Consider the following 13043-nt stretch of genomic DNA (forward strand, 5'->3'; position numbering starts at 1 on the left):
ACAGACTAAATCTGTAGCTTAATATTCCAAAATAATCTACAATAAGAAAATGACAGATGTGAAAGACAACATGAATCTGAATTAGAAAAGTGAGATATGAGATGACAGGATTTAAGAAAGAAATAGAAATAAAAGAAAAAATCTTTTCAGAAATATGGCTAAACTAGAAAAAAAAAATGTGTGTTCTTGTCCTCTTGGAGCACACATTCTGGAGGATATCTGTTGAGTGAGGTGGCTTGTGTTAGGGAAGAACCTAGCTATTTTATTTTGTTTATTTATTTATTTTTAGAGAGAGGGAAAGGGAGGGAGAAAGAGAGGGAGAGAAACATCAGTGTGTGGTTGCCTCTCGCATGCCCCCTACCAGGGACCTGGCCTGCAACCGAGGCATGTGCCCTGACTGGGAATTGAACCAGCAACCGTATGGTTCGCAGGCCAGCACTACGTCCACTGAGCCACACCAGCTGGGGTGGTTTTACTTTGTTCTTAATGGCTACTTAGGATTCTATTTCTATTCCTCCATAGACTGGTTTTGTTGCCTTCTGCTGCAGGTTGGAATGCAAGTTGATGTGAAGCCGGGATTTCAGGAGCCACTGGTACAGAAGAAACCATGAAGAGATAGCAAAGATAGCAAGCAGAGACTTGCAAGTCAAAGTCACAGCTTGAGAAGAAAGCACAGAGGTAGGATCATATGTAAAGGGTACTGTGTAAATGATGTGGAAACAAAGAGTTAATGGAGAAAAAGAAATGAGACTGTGCCTAATGACTTAATGAGAATTCTGATCTTAGGTGCAAGGGGAAGCCCTATACCAGAGAGTAAATGATCCAAACCATAGGAGGTAGTAACTTCGGAGTAAAATGTCCTTTTGGCAGTCACTTTACTCTCTTCCTCAGCCCTCCCTAATAATACTTGCCACTATTACTTCTTAAGCATCTAAGAGTTATAGGAATTCATTTGCATGTGACTCCTAGCATCTCTCTCCAGTTCCAGGCTAGGGTAACAATAACATTTCTAAGATTTACAAATTAGGGAACAATGAAGGTTCATACTTTCATCCTGAACTTTTAGACAATAGTTAAAACAGCCTCTGGGAAGACCACTAAACACCCTAAGTTTCTTGGTAAACCTGGCCTCTGGCCTGTGAAAGAATGGAATTCTCATTTCATTATCGTAATGAAACACCCCATATTTTCCGTGAAGAAATAAGCAGCTGCTCTCCAGAAATACCACACCCCACATTACACTATTAAAATCTCCAGCCTAATCAGAAGCACCTACTTGAGTGAAAGCTTAGAAAATGAAAAGGGAGACCAAAAAATACACAGAAATGTCCGTATATACTGCACTGGAGGCTCTGGTCAGAGTAGTAACATGGTAAACAGAAACAAAAAGTGTGAAGATTAAACAGGAAGATGTAATACTTTTTATTTGCAGGCAACATGATGGTGTATATAGAAAATCCTAAATCTACAATTTAACATGGTCACAGGGTGTTCACAATGTCAATATAGAAAAACCAGTCATATGTCGGTACAAGCAATAAATGGCTGAAAACTAAAATAAAAAATACCAGTTACAAATCATTAAAAATGCTCACCTAGGAATAATTTACCAAGAGATATTAAAAATGTCTAAAATGAAAGTTATAAAACACTACTGAAAGAAATGAAAGGAAACCTAAATAAAGAGATGTTCAAGAATTGGAAGAGTCAATATTAAGGTGTCAGTTCTCTCCAAATAGATTCATACATTCAATACAATTCCAAAGAAAATCCCCCCACATTTTTTTTGGAGAAACTGACAAACTAATTCTAAAATTTATATGGAAAACTGCCAGCCAAGATGGAGGCGTAGGTAGATACACTCTGCTTCCTTGCACAACCAAAAGAAGGACAACAACAAATTTAAAAACACAGCCAACCAGAGCTGCCAGAAAATCGAATTGTATGGAAGTCCAACAACCAAGGAGTTAAACAAGAAACATTCATCCAGACTGGTATGAGGGGCAGAGACTGGAAGCCGGGGCAGAGAGGAAGCAACAAGGCGGCGGCTGGGGGACCCAGAAGGGTAAGATGGTGGCTGGAAAACCAAAGGTCCCACATTCATGTGTGGATAAACCGGGAGGAACACCTGGGGAACGAGAGAGATCACGCCACCCAGGGTTCCAATGTGGGAAACTAAAGCCTCAAAACCTCTGGCTGTAAAACCTGTAGGGGTTGCAGTGGTGGGAGAAACTCGTAGTCTCACCGGAGAGTTTGTTGGAGAGACCCATGGGGTCCTAGAATGTACTCAAATGCATCCACCCAGGAATCAGCACTAGAAGGGCCAAATTTGCTTGTGGGGAGCAGGGGAAGTGAAAGCCATCCAAAAGCCAAGCAAGTGGCATTGTTCCCTCTCAGACCCATTAGCCCCACAGCATCACAATGCAGCAACATGTGTTGCCCCACCCTGGTGAATACCTAAGGCTCTACCCCTTACAATATAATAGGTGTGCCGAGATAAAGATATATGGCCCAAATGAAAGAACAGATCGAAACTCCAGAAAAAGAACTAAGTAACGAGGACACAGGCAACCTATCAGATGCAGGGTCCAAAACACCAGTAATCAGGATGCTCACAGACATGATTGAGTACAGTCACAAAATAAAGGAAGAAGTGAAGGCTATGCAAAGTGGAATAAAGAAAAATATACAAGGAACCAACAGTGAAGGGAAGGAAACCGGAACTCAAATCAATGATTTGGAACAAAAGAAAGAAAGAAATATTCAACCAGAACAGAATGAAGAAACAAGAATTAAACAAACAAACAAACAAACAAACAAGGAAAGGCTTAGGAACCTCTGGGAAAACTTTAAAAATTCCAACATCTAAATCATAGGGGTGCCAGAAGGAGAGAGGAAGAGCAAGAAATTTAAAACTTATTTGAAAATATAATGAAGGAAAGCGCACCTAATCTGGCAAAGGAAATAGACTTCCAGGAAGTCCAGGAAGCTCAGAGTCCCAAACAAGTTGGACCCAAGGAAGCACACACCAAAGCACATCATAATTACATTACCCAAGATTAAAGATAGAGAATTGTAAGAGCAGCAAGAGAAAAGAAGACAGTTATCTACAAAGGAGGTCCCATCAGACTGTCAGCTGATTTCTGAAAAGAAACCTTACAGGCAAGAAGGTGCTGGAAAGAAGTATTCCAAGTCATGAAAGGCAAAGACCTACATCCCAGATTGTTCTATCCAGCAAAGCTTTCATTTAGAATGGAAGGGCAGATAAAGTGCTTCTCAGATAAGGTCAAGTTAAAGGAGCTCATCATCACCAAGCCCTTATTATATGAAATGTTAACTTACCTAAGAAAAAGAAGACGATCAAAACTATGAATAGTAAAATGTTAACAAACTCACAACGATCAACAACTGAATCTAAAAAACAAAAACTAAGCAAACAACTAGAACAGGAATAAAATCACAGAAATGGAGATCACATGGAGAGTTATCAGTGGGGAGTGGGAGGGAAGAGAATAGGGGGAAAATACAGGGAATAAGAAGCATAAATGGTAGGTACAAAATAGACAGGGGGAGGGCAAGAATAGTATGGGAAATGGAGAAGCCAAAGAACTTATATGTATGACCCATGGACATGAACCAAGTGGGGGAGGGAATGCTGGTGGGAGGTGGAGTGAAGGGCACAGGGGGATAAAGGGAGAAAAAAATGAGACAACTGTAATAGTATAATCAATAAAATATACTTAAAAATAAAATTTGTATGGAAAGTCAAAGGACCTATAAATTGCCAAGACAATCTTAAAGGACCAAAGCTGGTAGACTTACACGACCTGATTTCAAGACCCACTGTAAAGTTAAAATATTCAAGCCATTATTCAATGTGGCACTGAAGCAAAGGCAAACAAATAGACCAATGGAACAAAACAGAGAGGACAGAAACAGACTACACATATATGGTCAAACTCAATGGGAAAAGGAAAGTCTTTTTAACAAATGGTGCTAAAACAGCCAAATTTCCATATACAATAAAGTAGACCTTTATCCCTACCTTGTACCACATATAAAATTAAGTTAAGATGGGTTACAGATCTAAATATAAAAGCTAAACCTATAACATTTTTAGAAGTAAACATATATGTTCACAGATTGGGATAAGCAAAGATTTCTTAAGACAAAAAAAAAAGTTAATCATAAAAGAAAACACTCAGTAATCTGGGTGTCATCAAAAGATATTAAAAAGTGGGGGAAAAAGCCTCAAACTGGCAGAAAATATTAGTAACACATATCCAACAAAAGGCTTTGCATCTAGAATATATAAAGAATTTCTATAATCAATAATAAAAAGGTAAATAACTCAAATAAAAAATAGACCAATGCCTCAAACAGACACCCTATGAAGATATACAAATGGCCAATGAACATGAAAAGGTGGTCAGCATCATTACTGCAAGGGAAATGTAAATTAGAACCACAATGAGATACTACTATATATATACCCACTAGAATGAAATTAAGGAGAATAAAATTAAGGAGATTGACAACAGTGAGTATTGATAAAGATGTGAAGCAAATGCAACTCATATATTCTTGATGGAAGTGTGAGACAGTATTGTACAACCACTTGGAAAACAATTGGCAGTTTCTAATAAAGTAAACCCTACAACCTAGAATACTTTCACAAACAGAACAATATTCATAATAGCTTTATACTAAATATGCAAAATTAGAAACAATCCAAGCTACCATCAACAGGAAAATGGGTAAAGAGTGTTATATTTATTCAACAGAATATTATTCAGCAATACAAAAGAACAAACTAGTTACACGTGCAATATGAATGAATCTGAAAAATATGTTGAACAAAAGAAACCAGAATAAAACTGTATGATTCCATTTATATCTAGTTCATAAACAAGCAAAATTAATACATGGTGATAGAAATCAGAACAGCAGTTGACTCTATAGAGGTGTGGGACTGACTAAAAAGAAACACAAAGGAAATTTCAGAGGTGACAGAAATGCCCTAGATTTGGGTAATGGTAAACTGGATGTATATATTTGTCTAAACTCATTGAACTGCATACTACTTGATATCTGTATATATTGTACTACGTGTAAATCATTTCCCAATAAAGGGGAAGGGAGGCCATGCACATTTCTGCATTACTTTTTGTTCCTTAGTGCATAGGCAGGTTGAATATATATATTAATACATCTGTTTGCAGTCACCAGAAATAGCAGAAGAAAGTCTGCCCCCCCAATTCAAACAGGATGGCAACATTATCACACAGACTGAATTCTTTCCAAAGGTCATCAATTTTAGAACAATTTATGATGGATCTTTCTCAGTTTATGGGCCACTGGCCACTGGGGAGACTGCATCCTCATACCCATATGCCCTTGTTAGTTTTTTAATCACAAGAGATCAAAAATTTAAGTATTATCAAGTGAGGGGGTCTAGAATTTTTTAAGTTCCTCTGTACTTCTTTCCACTTAATTTGTCATTTGCAGAGTTGTATCACCATGTAATAATTTTAAAAATGATATCATTATATAATAATGTGGCTCACCCATGAACTTCATATAAATGAAATCTTTTAAAATAAATTTTAAGTACTTTTTCTATAAAGATGTATAATTACTTTAAAATATTGGAAACCAGTGACTGTGACAACTAAATGTTTAAATCTTCACTAGCAATTAAATTAAACTAAAACCAGCTGAAGAGTATGGGCAACAAAGTACGTGGTGCAAGAACGTACTTTTTGAAAAGCACTGTAAACTATAATGCACTGGAGAAATATAAGATGACATTTATCTTCAATGAGCAATAAAAATCAAGAAACGGTGTTTCACCTTAAGTTTTGGATATATGTGGCGCAGAGAATCTGCAGTTCCCTTGTCGGCTTCATCAGGAATACACACGATATCTAGCTTCATTTTCATCTTGAATTCTGCAGACAGAGCCTTTTGGACATCTCTGGTTGTAACAACAATGACTTCTATAGCACAAAAGAAAAAGAGAAAGAAAAACACAAAATCTCTCATTCATTTAAATAACAGTTTGTCTATTTCAAATTAGATTTGGTATTTCTAACAGTTAATATTATTGAGCCTTTTCATGTATTTTCTTACAGTTCTTAGAACAACCTCTCGGTTTACAAATGAGGAAACGTGGGCCCTAAGTTGTGTGACTTTGCTCAGCATCACACAACTAGTAAGCAGTGGATTCAAGGTAAAACTCAGGTCTGTCTGATTAGAGCCCACACTTTAATATATGACATGATACTTCTTGGGGTAAACAATTCAGAAGAGCATTCATCAAAATATATCCCATTTTAATTCTTCATTCACTACAGAGTAAGAGCTATCACCACTTCCCACCAGGTGGCCTTTACTGCTTCACCGAGGATCACAATGAACCCTAGTAAGTGATCCCCGTAACAGATGTCTTTACCCGTGTAGCTATTTGTCATGGATGTTTGGTAGGGTTTGTAATCCGCTGTAACATAACACGTGTTGCTGACATCTGAAGATTGAATTGTATCATCTCTAAAGTGGAACAATTTCTACTTGTTCCATGATACTGCTCCAGGTCGTAATTATCTCTCCCTTTCACTGTGATCATTCTTCTCTCTTTTCTCCTCTTCTTTCTTCCTCTTTCTTTTTCAAATCATTTAACCTTCCTTCTTTGATTTTCTCTTCTTTCTTCCTCTCCCCACTCTGCCTTCTCTCAGTCACTAACTCACTCATTCATTCATCCAGTAAATACAAATACATTTAATATATAAAGGACAAACAGGCGCTGGGAATTCAGAAATGAATTCAACATGGTTCCTATTTTAAAGAAACGTAACATGAAGAAACTAGACATGGAAATGATTAAGGAAGGTTTCATGGAAGAGATGGCATTTAAGGTAAGCCATGATGAATTTAAGTACAACAAAAATTTCTTTAGTACATACTGTATGTAAAATGCTGATATACAAAGATAAATGAGACACAGCAACTACTCTCGAAGAGATCCGTCTGCCATGCTGCTAACTATGGCATAAAGCAGGCCTTGAGGGTACTAAGATAGATGAAGTGTGATGGAAGCATAGAAGACAGGGTCATCATGCTGTCTGGGATTTCAAAGAGAAGGTGACATGTCCATGGGTTGGAGAGAACATCTAGGTGAAGTGGATAGAGTGAGGGAGTAACTTAACAGCAAATGTGGCACAGTCAGTCTAATAGTTGGACCAAGACACTTTTGTATGGAGAGAGACAAAAGCTAAGGGCTATGTTAACTTCTTTAGAATCATGAACAATATGAAAAGAGCAAACACAGACATGAGTATTAAACTCCAGAGTCCTATGTTAAAAAGGCATGCTCCAGCCCTGGCTGGTGTGGCTCAGTGGGTTGAGCACTGGACTGTGATCCAAAAGGTTGCTGGTTCAATTCCTGGTCAGGGCACATGCCTGGGTTGTGGGTCAGGTCCCCACTTGTCAGCATGTGAGAGGAACCAATCAATGTATCTCTCACACATCAGTGTTTCTCTCCCTCTTTTCCTCTCCCTTCTCCTCTCTCTAAGAAAATAAAAAATAAATAAAATCTTAAAAAAAAAAGAAAAAAAGAAAGCATACTCCAATTTCTGAGTGAGCCTCAGTGAGAGGAATTTTCTTTGTAGTAGATATTAAATGCCACAGATACCACAGTAGATACTACAAAATGCTACCTCCAAGCAGAACTAAAGATATATATATCTTTATATATTATTTATATTTATATATATTATAAATATGAATATATCTTTATAATAAAGATATATATCTTTATATATTGTTTATATTTATATATATTATAAATATAAATATATCTTTATAATAAAGATATATATATTTCTCATATATATATATATCTATATATATTTCTCATATGAGAAAAAAGGCAGATGACAAATCCTAAGGAGTAATTAAAGGAAGTTAGGAGATTTTAAAGTATATTAAGGTGTGTCCTTCACCCATGAGATTGAACTCTAAAGAAAATCTCCCGTAAAACATAATCTCTCACTGTCAATGTCATGTAGACTACTGCATAGAAATGTTATGGGTCTGCCCAGGAAGGCAATCTCACAGTGGAATGGAATGGAATCACACATCCAGTGGGATCACTGGATCACGAGACGGGGCCCCAGGATCTAGCACCACCTCCATGTGGTCCTCTGATTTGTTATCTCTTATTATAGAAGAACTCAAACTCATTGTGGCCAAAGCTGAATTCATTCTCTGCATTCAAACCTGTTCCTTGTCTCTTATTTCCTTTCCTAGCTCATGGCATCACCTCGTTACCCAAGCAAAAAGTAGAGGGAACTCCCCTGTTTTTCTATTTTCCCTCCTCTTCATCATCAACTTTTTCAAATGTACCCTCTTCTCCATCCTTAGTACTATCTTACTCCATCTTTAGTTCAGGCCCTCTCCATTGCTGGTGTAGACTTCTGTGTCAATCTCCTAGCTCATCTCCCTGCTGGTAGTCTTGACACCCTCAAATCCATCCCTCATAATGCTTCCAAAGCAATTCTTTAAAAACGTAAATCTAAGTTATGAAGTTTATTACCATAATGTTCATAATATTCCCTTATTTTTTTAATGTCTGTAGGATCTATAGTTATATCTCCTCTCTCATTCCTGTTATTAGTAATGTCTCCTCTTTTTTTGTAGATCAATCTAACTAAATATTTAATAATTTTATTGATTTTTCTGTAATGCTTTTGTTTTCTATTTCATTTATTTCTGCTCCCACCTTTTTAAAAATTTTCTTCGTAGTTATTTGGGTTTCATTTGCTCCTCTTTTTCTAGTTTCCGAAAGCAAAACTTTAATGATAATTTGAGATATTTTTCTTTTCTAATATAGTGCTTAATGCTATATATTTTCCTCTACACAGCTTTCCTCTACACTACATCCCTTAAATTTTAATACAGTGCATTTCATTTTCAGTAAATGAAAAATATTTTCTAATTTCCCTCTGATTTCTTCTTTAACATATGGATTATGTTGAAGTGTGTGATTTAATCTCCAAATACTTAGGGATTCTCTTGCTATCTTTCTGTTATCAATGCCTAATTTAAATCTGCCATGGTTTTTTATAAGAATATACTTTGTATGATTCTAATCCTTATAAATTTGAGACTTGTTTTATTTCCAAAAATATAGTCTATCTTGGTAAAAGTACTTGAAAAGAATGTACATTCTGGGACTTCTGGCCAAGATGGAGGCACAGGTAGCCACACTGTGCCTCCTCGCACAACCAAAATAAGGACAACAACAATTTAGAAACAGAATAACAACCAGAACTGACAGAAAACTGAACTGTATGGAAGTCCCACAATCAAGGAGTTAAAATAGACACATTCATCTGGACTCATAGGAGGGGTGGAGTCAGGCTGTGGGGCAGAGAGGGCTTGTGGCAAAAAAAGCTGTGGCACTGGACGAGAAAGGCAGCAGCCGACAAACCCTGGGCATGCAAGACCACAGCGGACAGATCCTGGGTGCGGGGTGGCAACGAGCAGATCCAGTGAGGCGGCGATTGTGAAGCTGGGGCATGGTGTGCAAGGTGGCTGGCTGACCTGGCAGTCCCCCATTCACACACGCAGATAAACCAGACAAAACTGGGGAGCAAGACAAACCGAGCGAGCCAGAGTCCCAGTGTGGGGAAATAAAGCCCCAAAACACCAACTAAAAACATCTGTGGGGGTTGAGGTGCCAGGAGCAACTCCCAGCCTCACAGGAGTTTGTGGGAGAAACCCACAGGGGCCTAGAACATACACAAGCCCACCCACATGGGAATCAGCACCAGAAGGGCCCAGTTTGCTTGGGGGAAGCGGCAAAAATTACTGAAATCCGGCAGGGAGCGGAGCAAGTGCCATTGTTCCCTCTCTGACCTCTCCCCCACACACAGCATCACAATGCGGCGACATGGGTTGCACCGCCTTGGTGAACACATAAGGCTCTGCCTCCCACTATGTAACAGGCACATCAAGACCAAAAAAAAAAAAATGGCCCAAACGGAAGAATACATCAAAGTTCCAGAGCACATTCAACTAAGCAATGAAGAGATAGCCAACCTATTAGATGCACAGTTCAAAGCACTGGTAATCAGAATGCTCACAGATTTGGTTGAATTTGGTTACAAATTAAATGAAAAAATGAAGGCTATGCTAAGTGAACTAAAGGCAAATGTTCCCAACAATAGTGATGGGAAGGAAACTGGGACTCAAATCAATGGAGTGGGCCAGGAGGAAGAAAGAAACAACCAAATAGAAAAGAAGGAAGAAACAAGAATTCAAAAAAATAAGGAGAGGCTTAGGAACTTCCAGGACACCTTTAAACGTTCCAACATCCGAATTATAGGGGTACCAAAAGGAGAAGAGGAAGAGCAACAAGTGGAAAAGTTATTTGGACAGATAATAAAGGAGAACTTGCCCAATCTGGCAAAGGAAATAGACTTCTAGGAAGTCGAGGAAGCTCAGAGAGTCCCAAACAAGTTGGACCCAAGGAGGAACACACCCAGGCACATCATAATTACATTACCCAAGATTAAAATGAAGGAGAGAATCCTAGAAGCAGCAAGAGAAAAGGAGACAGTTACCTACGAAGGAGTTCCCATCACTGTCAGCTGATTTCTCAAAAGAGACCTTCCAGGCAAGAAGGGGCTGGAAAGAAGTATTCCAAGTCATGAAAGGCAAGGACCTACATCCCAGATTGCTCTATCCAGCAAAGCTTTCATTTAGAATGGAAAGGCAGATAAAGTGCTTCTTAGATAAGGTCAAGTTAAAGGAGTTCATCATCACCAAGCCCTTATTATATGAAATGTTAAAGGGACTTATCTAAGAAAAAGAAGATAAAAAACATGTATAGTAAAATGAAAGCAAACTCACAATTATTAACAACCACACCTAAAACAAAAACAAAAACAAACTAAGCAAACAACTGGAACAGGAACAGAACCACAGAAATGGAGATCACATGGAGGGTTAGCAACAGGGGAGTGGGAGGAGGAGAGACAGGGGGGGAAGGTACAGAGAATAAGTAGCATAGAATGTAGGTAGAAAATAGACAGGGGGAGGGCAAGAACAGTATGGGAAATGTAGAAGCTAAAGAACTTATGACACATGGACATGACCAAAAGGGGGGGAATGTTGGTGGGAGAGGGTGTGCAGAGTGGAGGGGAATAAAGGGGGGAAAATGGGACAACTACATTAGCATAATCAATAAAATATATTTAAAAAAAAGAATGTACGTTGTTTTATTAGATGAAACGTTCTATAAATGTCAATTAGGTCAAATTGTAGAAAATCCTAAGGAATCTACAAAAATGCTGTAAAAATTGATAAATGTATTGAGTTGCAGTTTAAAAGGTCAGTATCTGGCCCTGGCTGGCGTAGCTCAGTGGATTGAGCACGGGCTTCGAACCAAAGTGTCGCAGGCTCGATTCCCAGTCAGGGCACATGCCTGGGTTGCAGGCCACGGCCCCCAGCAACCACACATTGATGTTTCTCTCTCTCTCTTTCTCCCTCCCTTCCCTCTATAAAAAATAAATAAAAATTTAAAAATCTTTTAAAAAAAGTATTTTTAAAAAGTATTTTTATATAATAAAAACAAACAACTGGAAATTAGAATATAACTATTACTATTTACATTGGCATCAAAAATATAAACTACTTACAGATAAATTTAATTAAATATGTGTAAATCCTACACACAGAAAACTATAAAATCACTGCAATTACAGTAGACATAAGAAAGTGGAGAGATATACCATGCTCATGGATCGGAAGGCTAAGTATTGTTACGATATGAATTCTCTTCCTATTAGTTTCTGGATGCAATTCAATCACAATGAAAATCCCAGCAACACTTTTTGTAAAAATTGATGAGCTAATTCTAAAACTTACATAAAGATGTAAAAGATACAAAATAGCTAAAGTGTGAATCTAACCACATTATACTTTTATTTAAGCCTTTCACTGGTTTCCCACTGCCTTCAGGAAAAAAAAAATCTATATCCCTCAGTACGGAAGACAAGGCCCTTTAGTATGGCCCCTGCTTATCTCTCTCATGACATCTACCCCCCCTTCTGCTTGACATCACAGCCACATAGAAGGACTAGCAGTTGCCAGAACGTGCTGTGCTGATCATGAGTCTGCATCTCTTCATATCATTTCTTCTTCACAGAATGTTCTCTCCTCACTTGTCAATCCAATCATCTACTTTTCAAGACTTAACTCAAGGGTCAGCTATTCTGTGAAGGGTTCCCTTAATCCCTCAAGGAGAAGCAGCGACTTCCTTTGTATTTCCAAGCACTTATAATGAACCTCTGTTATAACATTTACCATGTTACACAATAATATTGTATTTTTTCAGAACTTTCACAATGAATTAACTTCCTTCATAATCTTTTTTAAAAAAGATTTTGTTTATTTATTTTTAGAGAGAGGAGAGGGGAAGGGAAGGAGAAAGAGAGGGAGAGAAACACTGATGTGCAAGAAATACATCAGTTGGTTGCCTCTTGCATGCCCTCAGTTGGGGACCTGGCCCACAACCCAGGCATGTGCCCCGACTAGGAACTGAACCAGCAACCTTTTGGTTTGCAGGCCAGCACTCGATATACTGAGCCATACCAGCCAGGGCTCTCTATTTATATGTATATCTCTCCATTAGACTTTACGGTCTAAAGAAGATCAGGAGCTGAGTTATCTTTTCAGTTCTCTACCCCAGTGTTTAATATAATATTATTTGGCACATATAGATTCACAGTAAGTACTGTCTATGAGGCACCTGGACTCCTACTACGTTCTTTCTGATATCCTTACAAGGTTCATTTTAGGTCATTGTGGAGACCGGTTCCAAAACAGTACCAGTGCTATTTTCTCAACCTTTTTCACACAGCAACAGAGTACTCCTATGTTTCTAATTTAAAGAGGCCAGTCTCCAGCCAACACTGGGTCCTAGTCTTCTCTCATTCATCCTCCCTCACCCTCATAAAACTGACAAATCATAGGGATCA

At 38.1% G+C, this 13043-nt stretch overlaps 1 protein-coding gene across 1 annotated transcript in view; it reads right to left on the reverse strand.

The window, feature by feature from the left end:
• Window positions 1-13043, reverse strand: part of EIF2B3 (eukaryotic translation initiation factor 2B subunit gamma) — a 109092-nt gene that overhangs the window by 92762 nt on the left and 3287 nt on the right. The window contains exon 3 of the mRNA XM_028513399.2: window positions 5854-5999. Coding sequence (XP_028369200.1) covers window positions 5854-5999 — 146 coding nt within the window. The remainder of the gene's footprint in view (window positions 1-5853; window positions 6000-13043) is intronic.

The sequence above is a fragment of the Phyllostomus discolor genome, chromosome 5, assembly GCF_004126475.2.
Source record: "Phyllostomus discolor isolate MPI-MPIP mPhyDis1 chromosome 5, mPhyDis1.pri.v3, whole genome shotgun sequence".
Lineage (NCBI taxonomy): Eukaryota > Metazoa > Chordata > Mammalia > Chiroptera > Phyllostomidae > Phyllostomus > Phyllostomus discolor.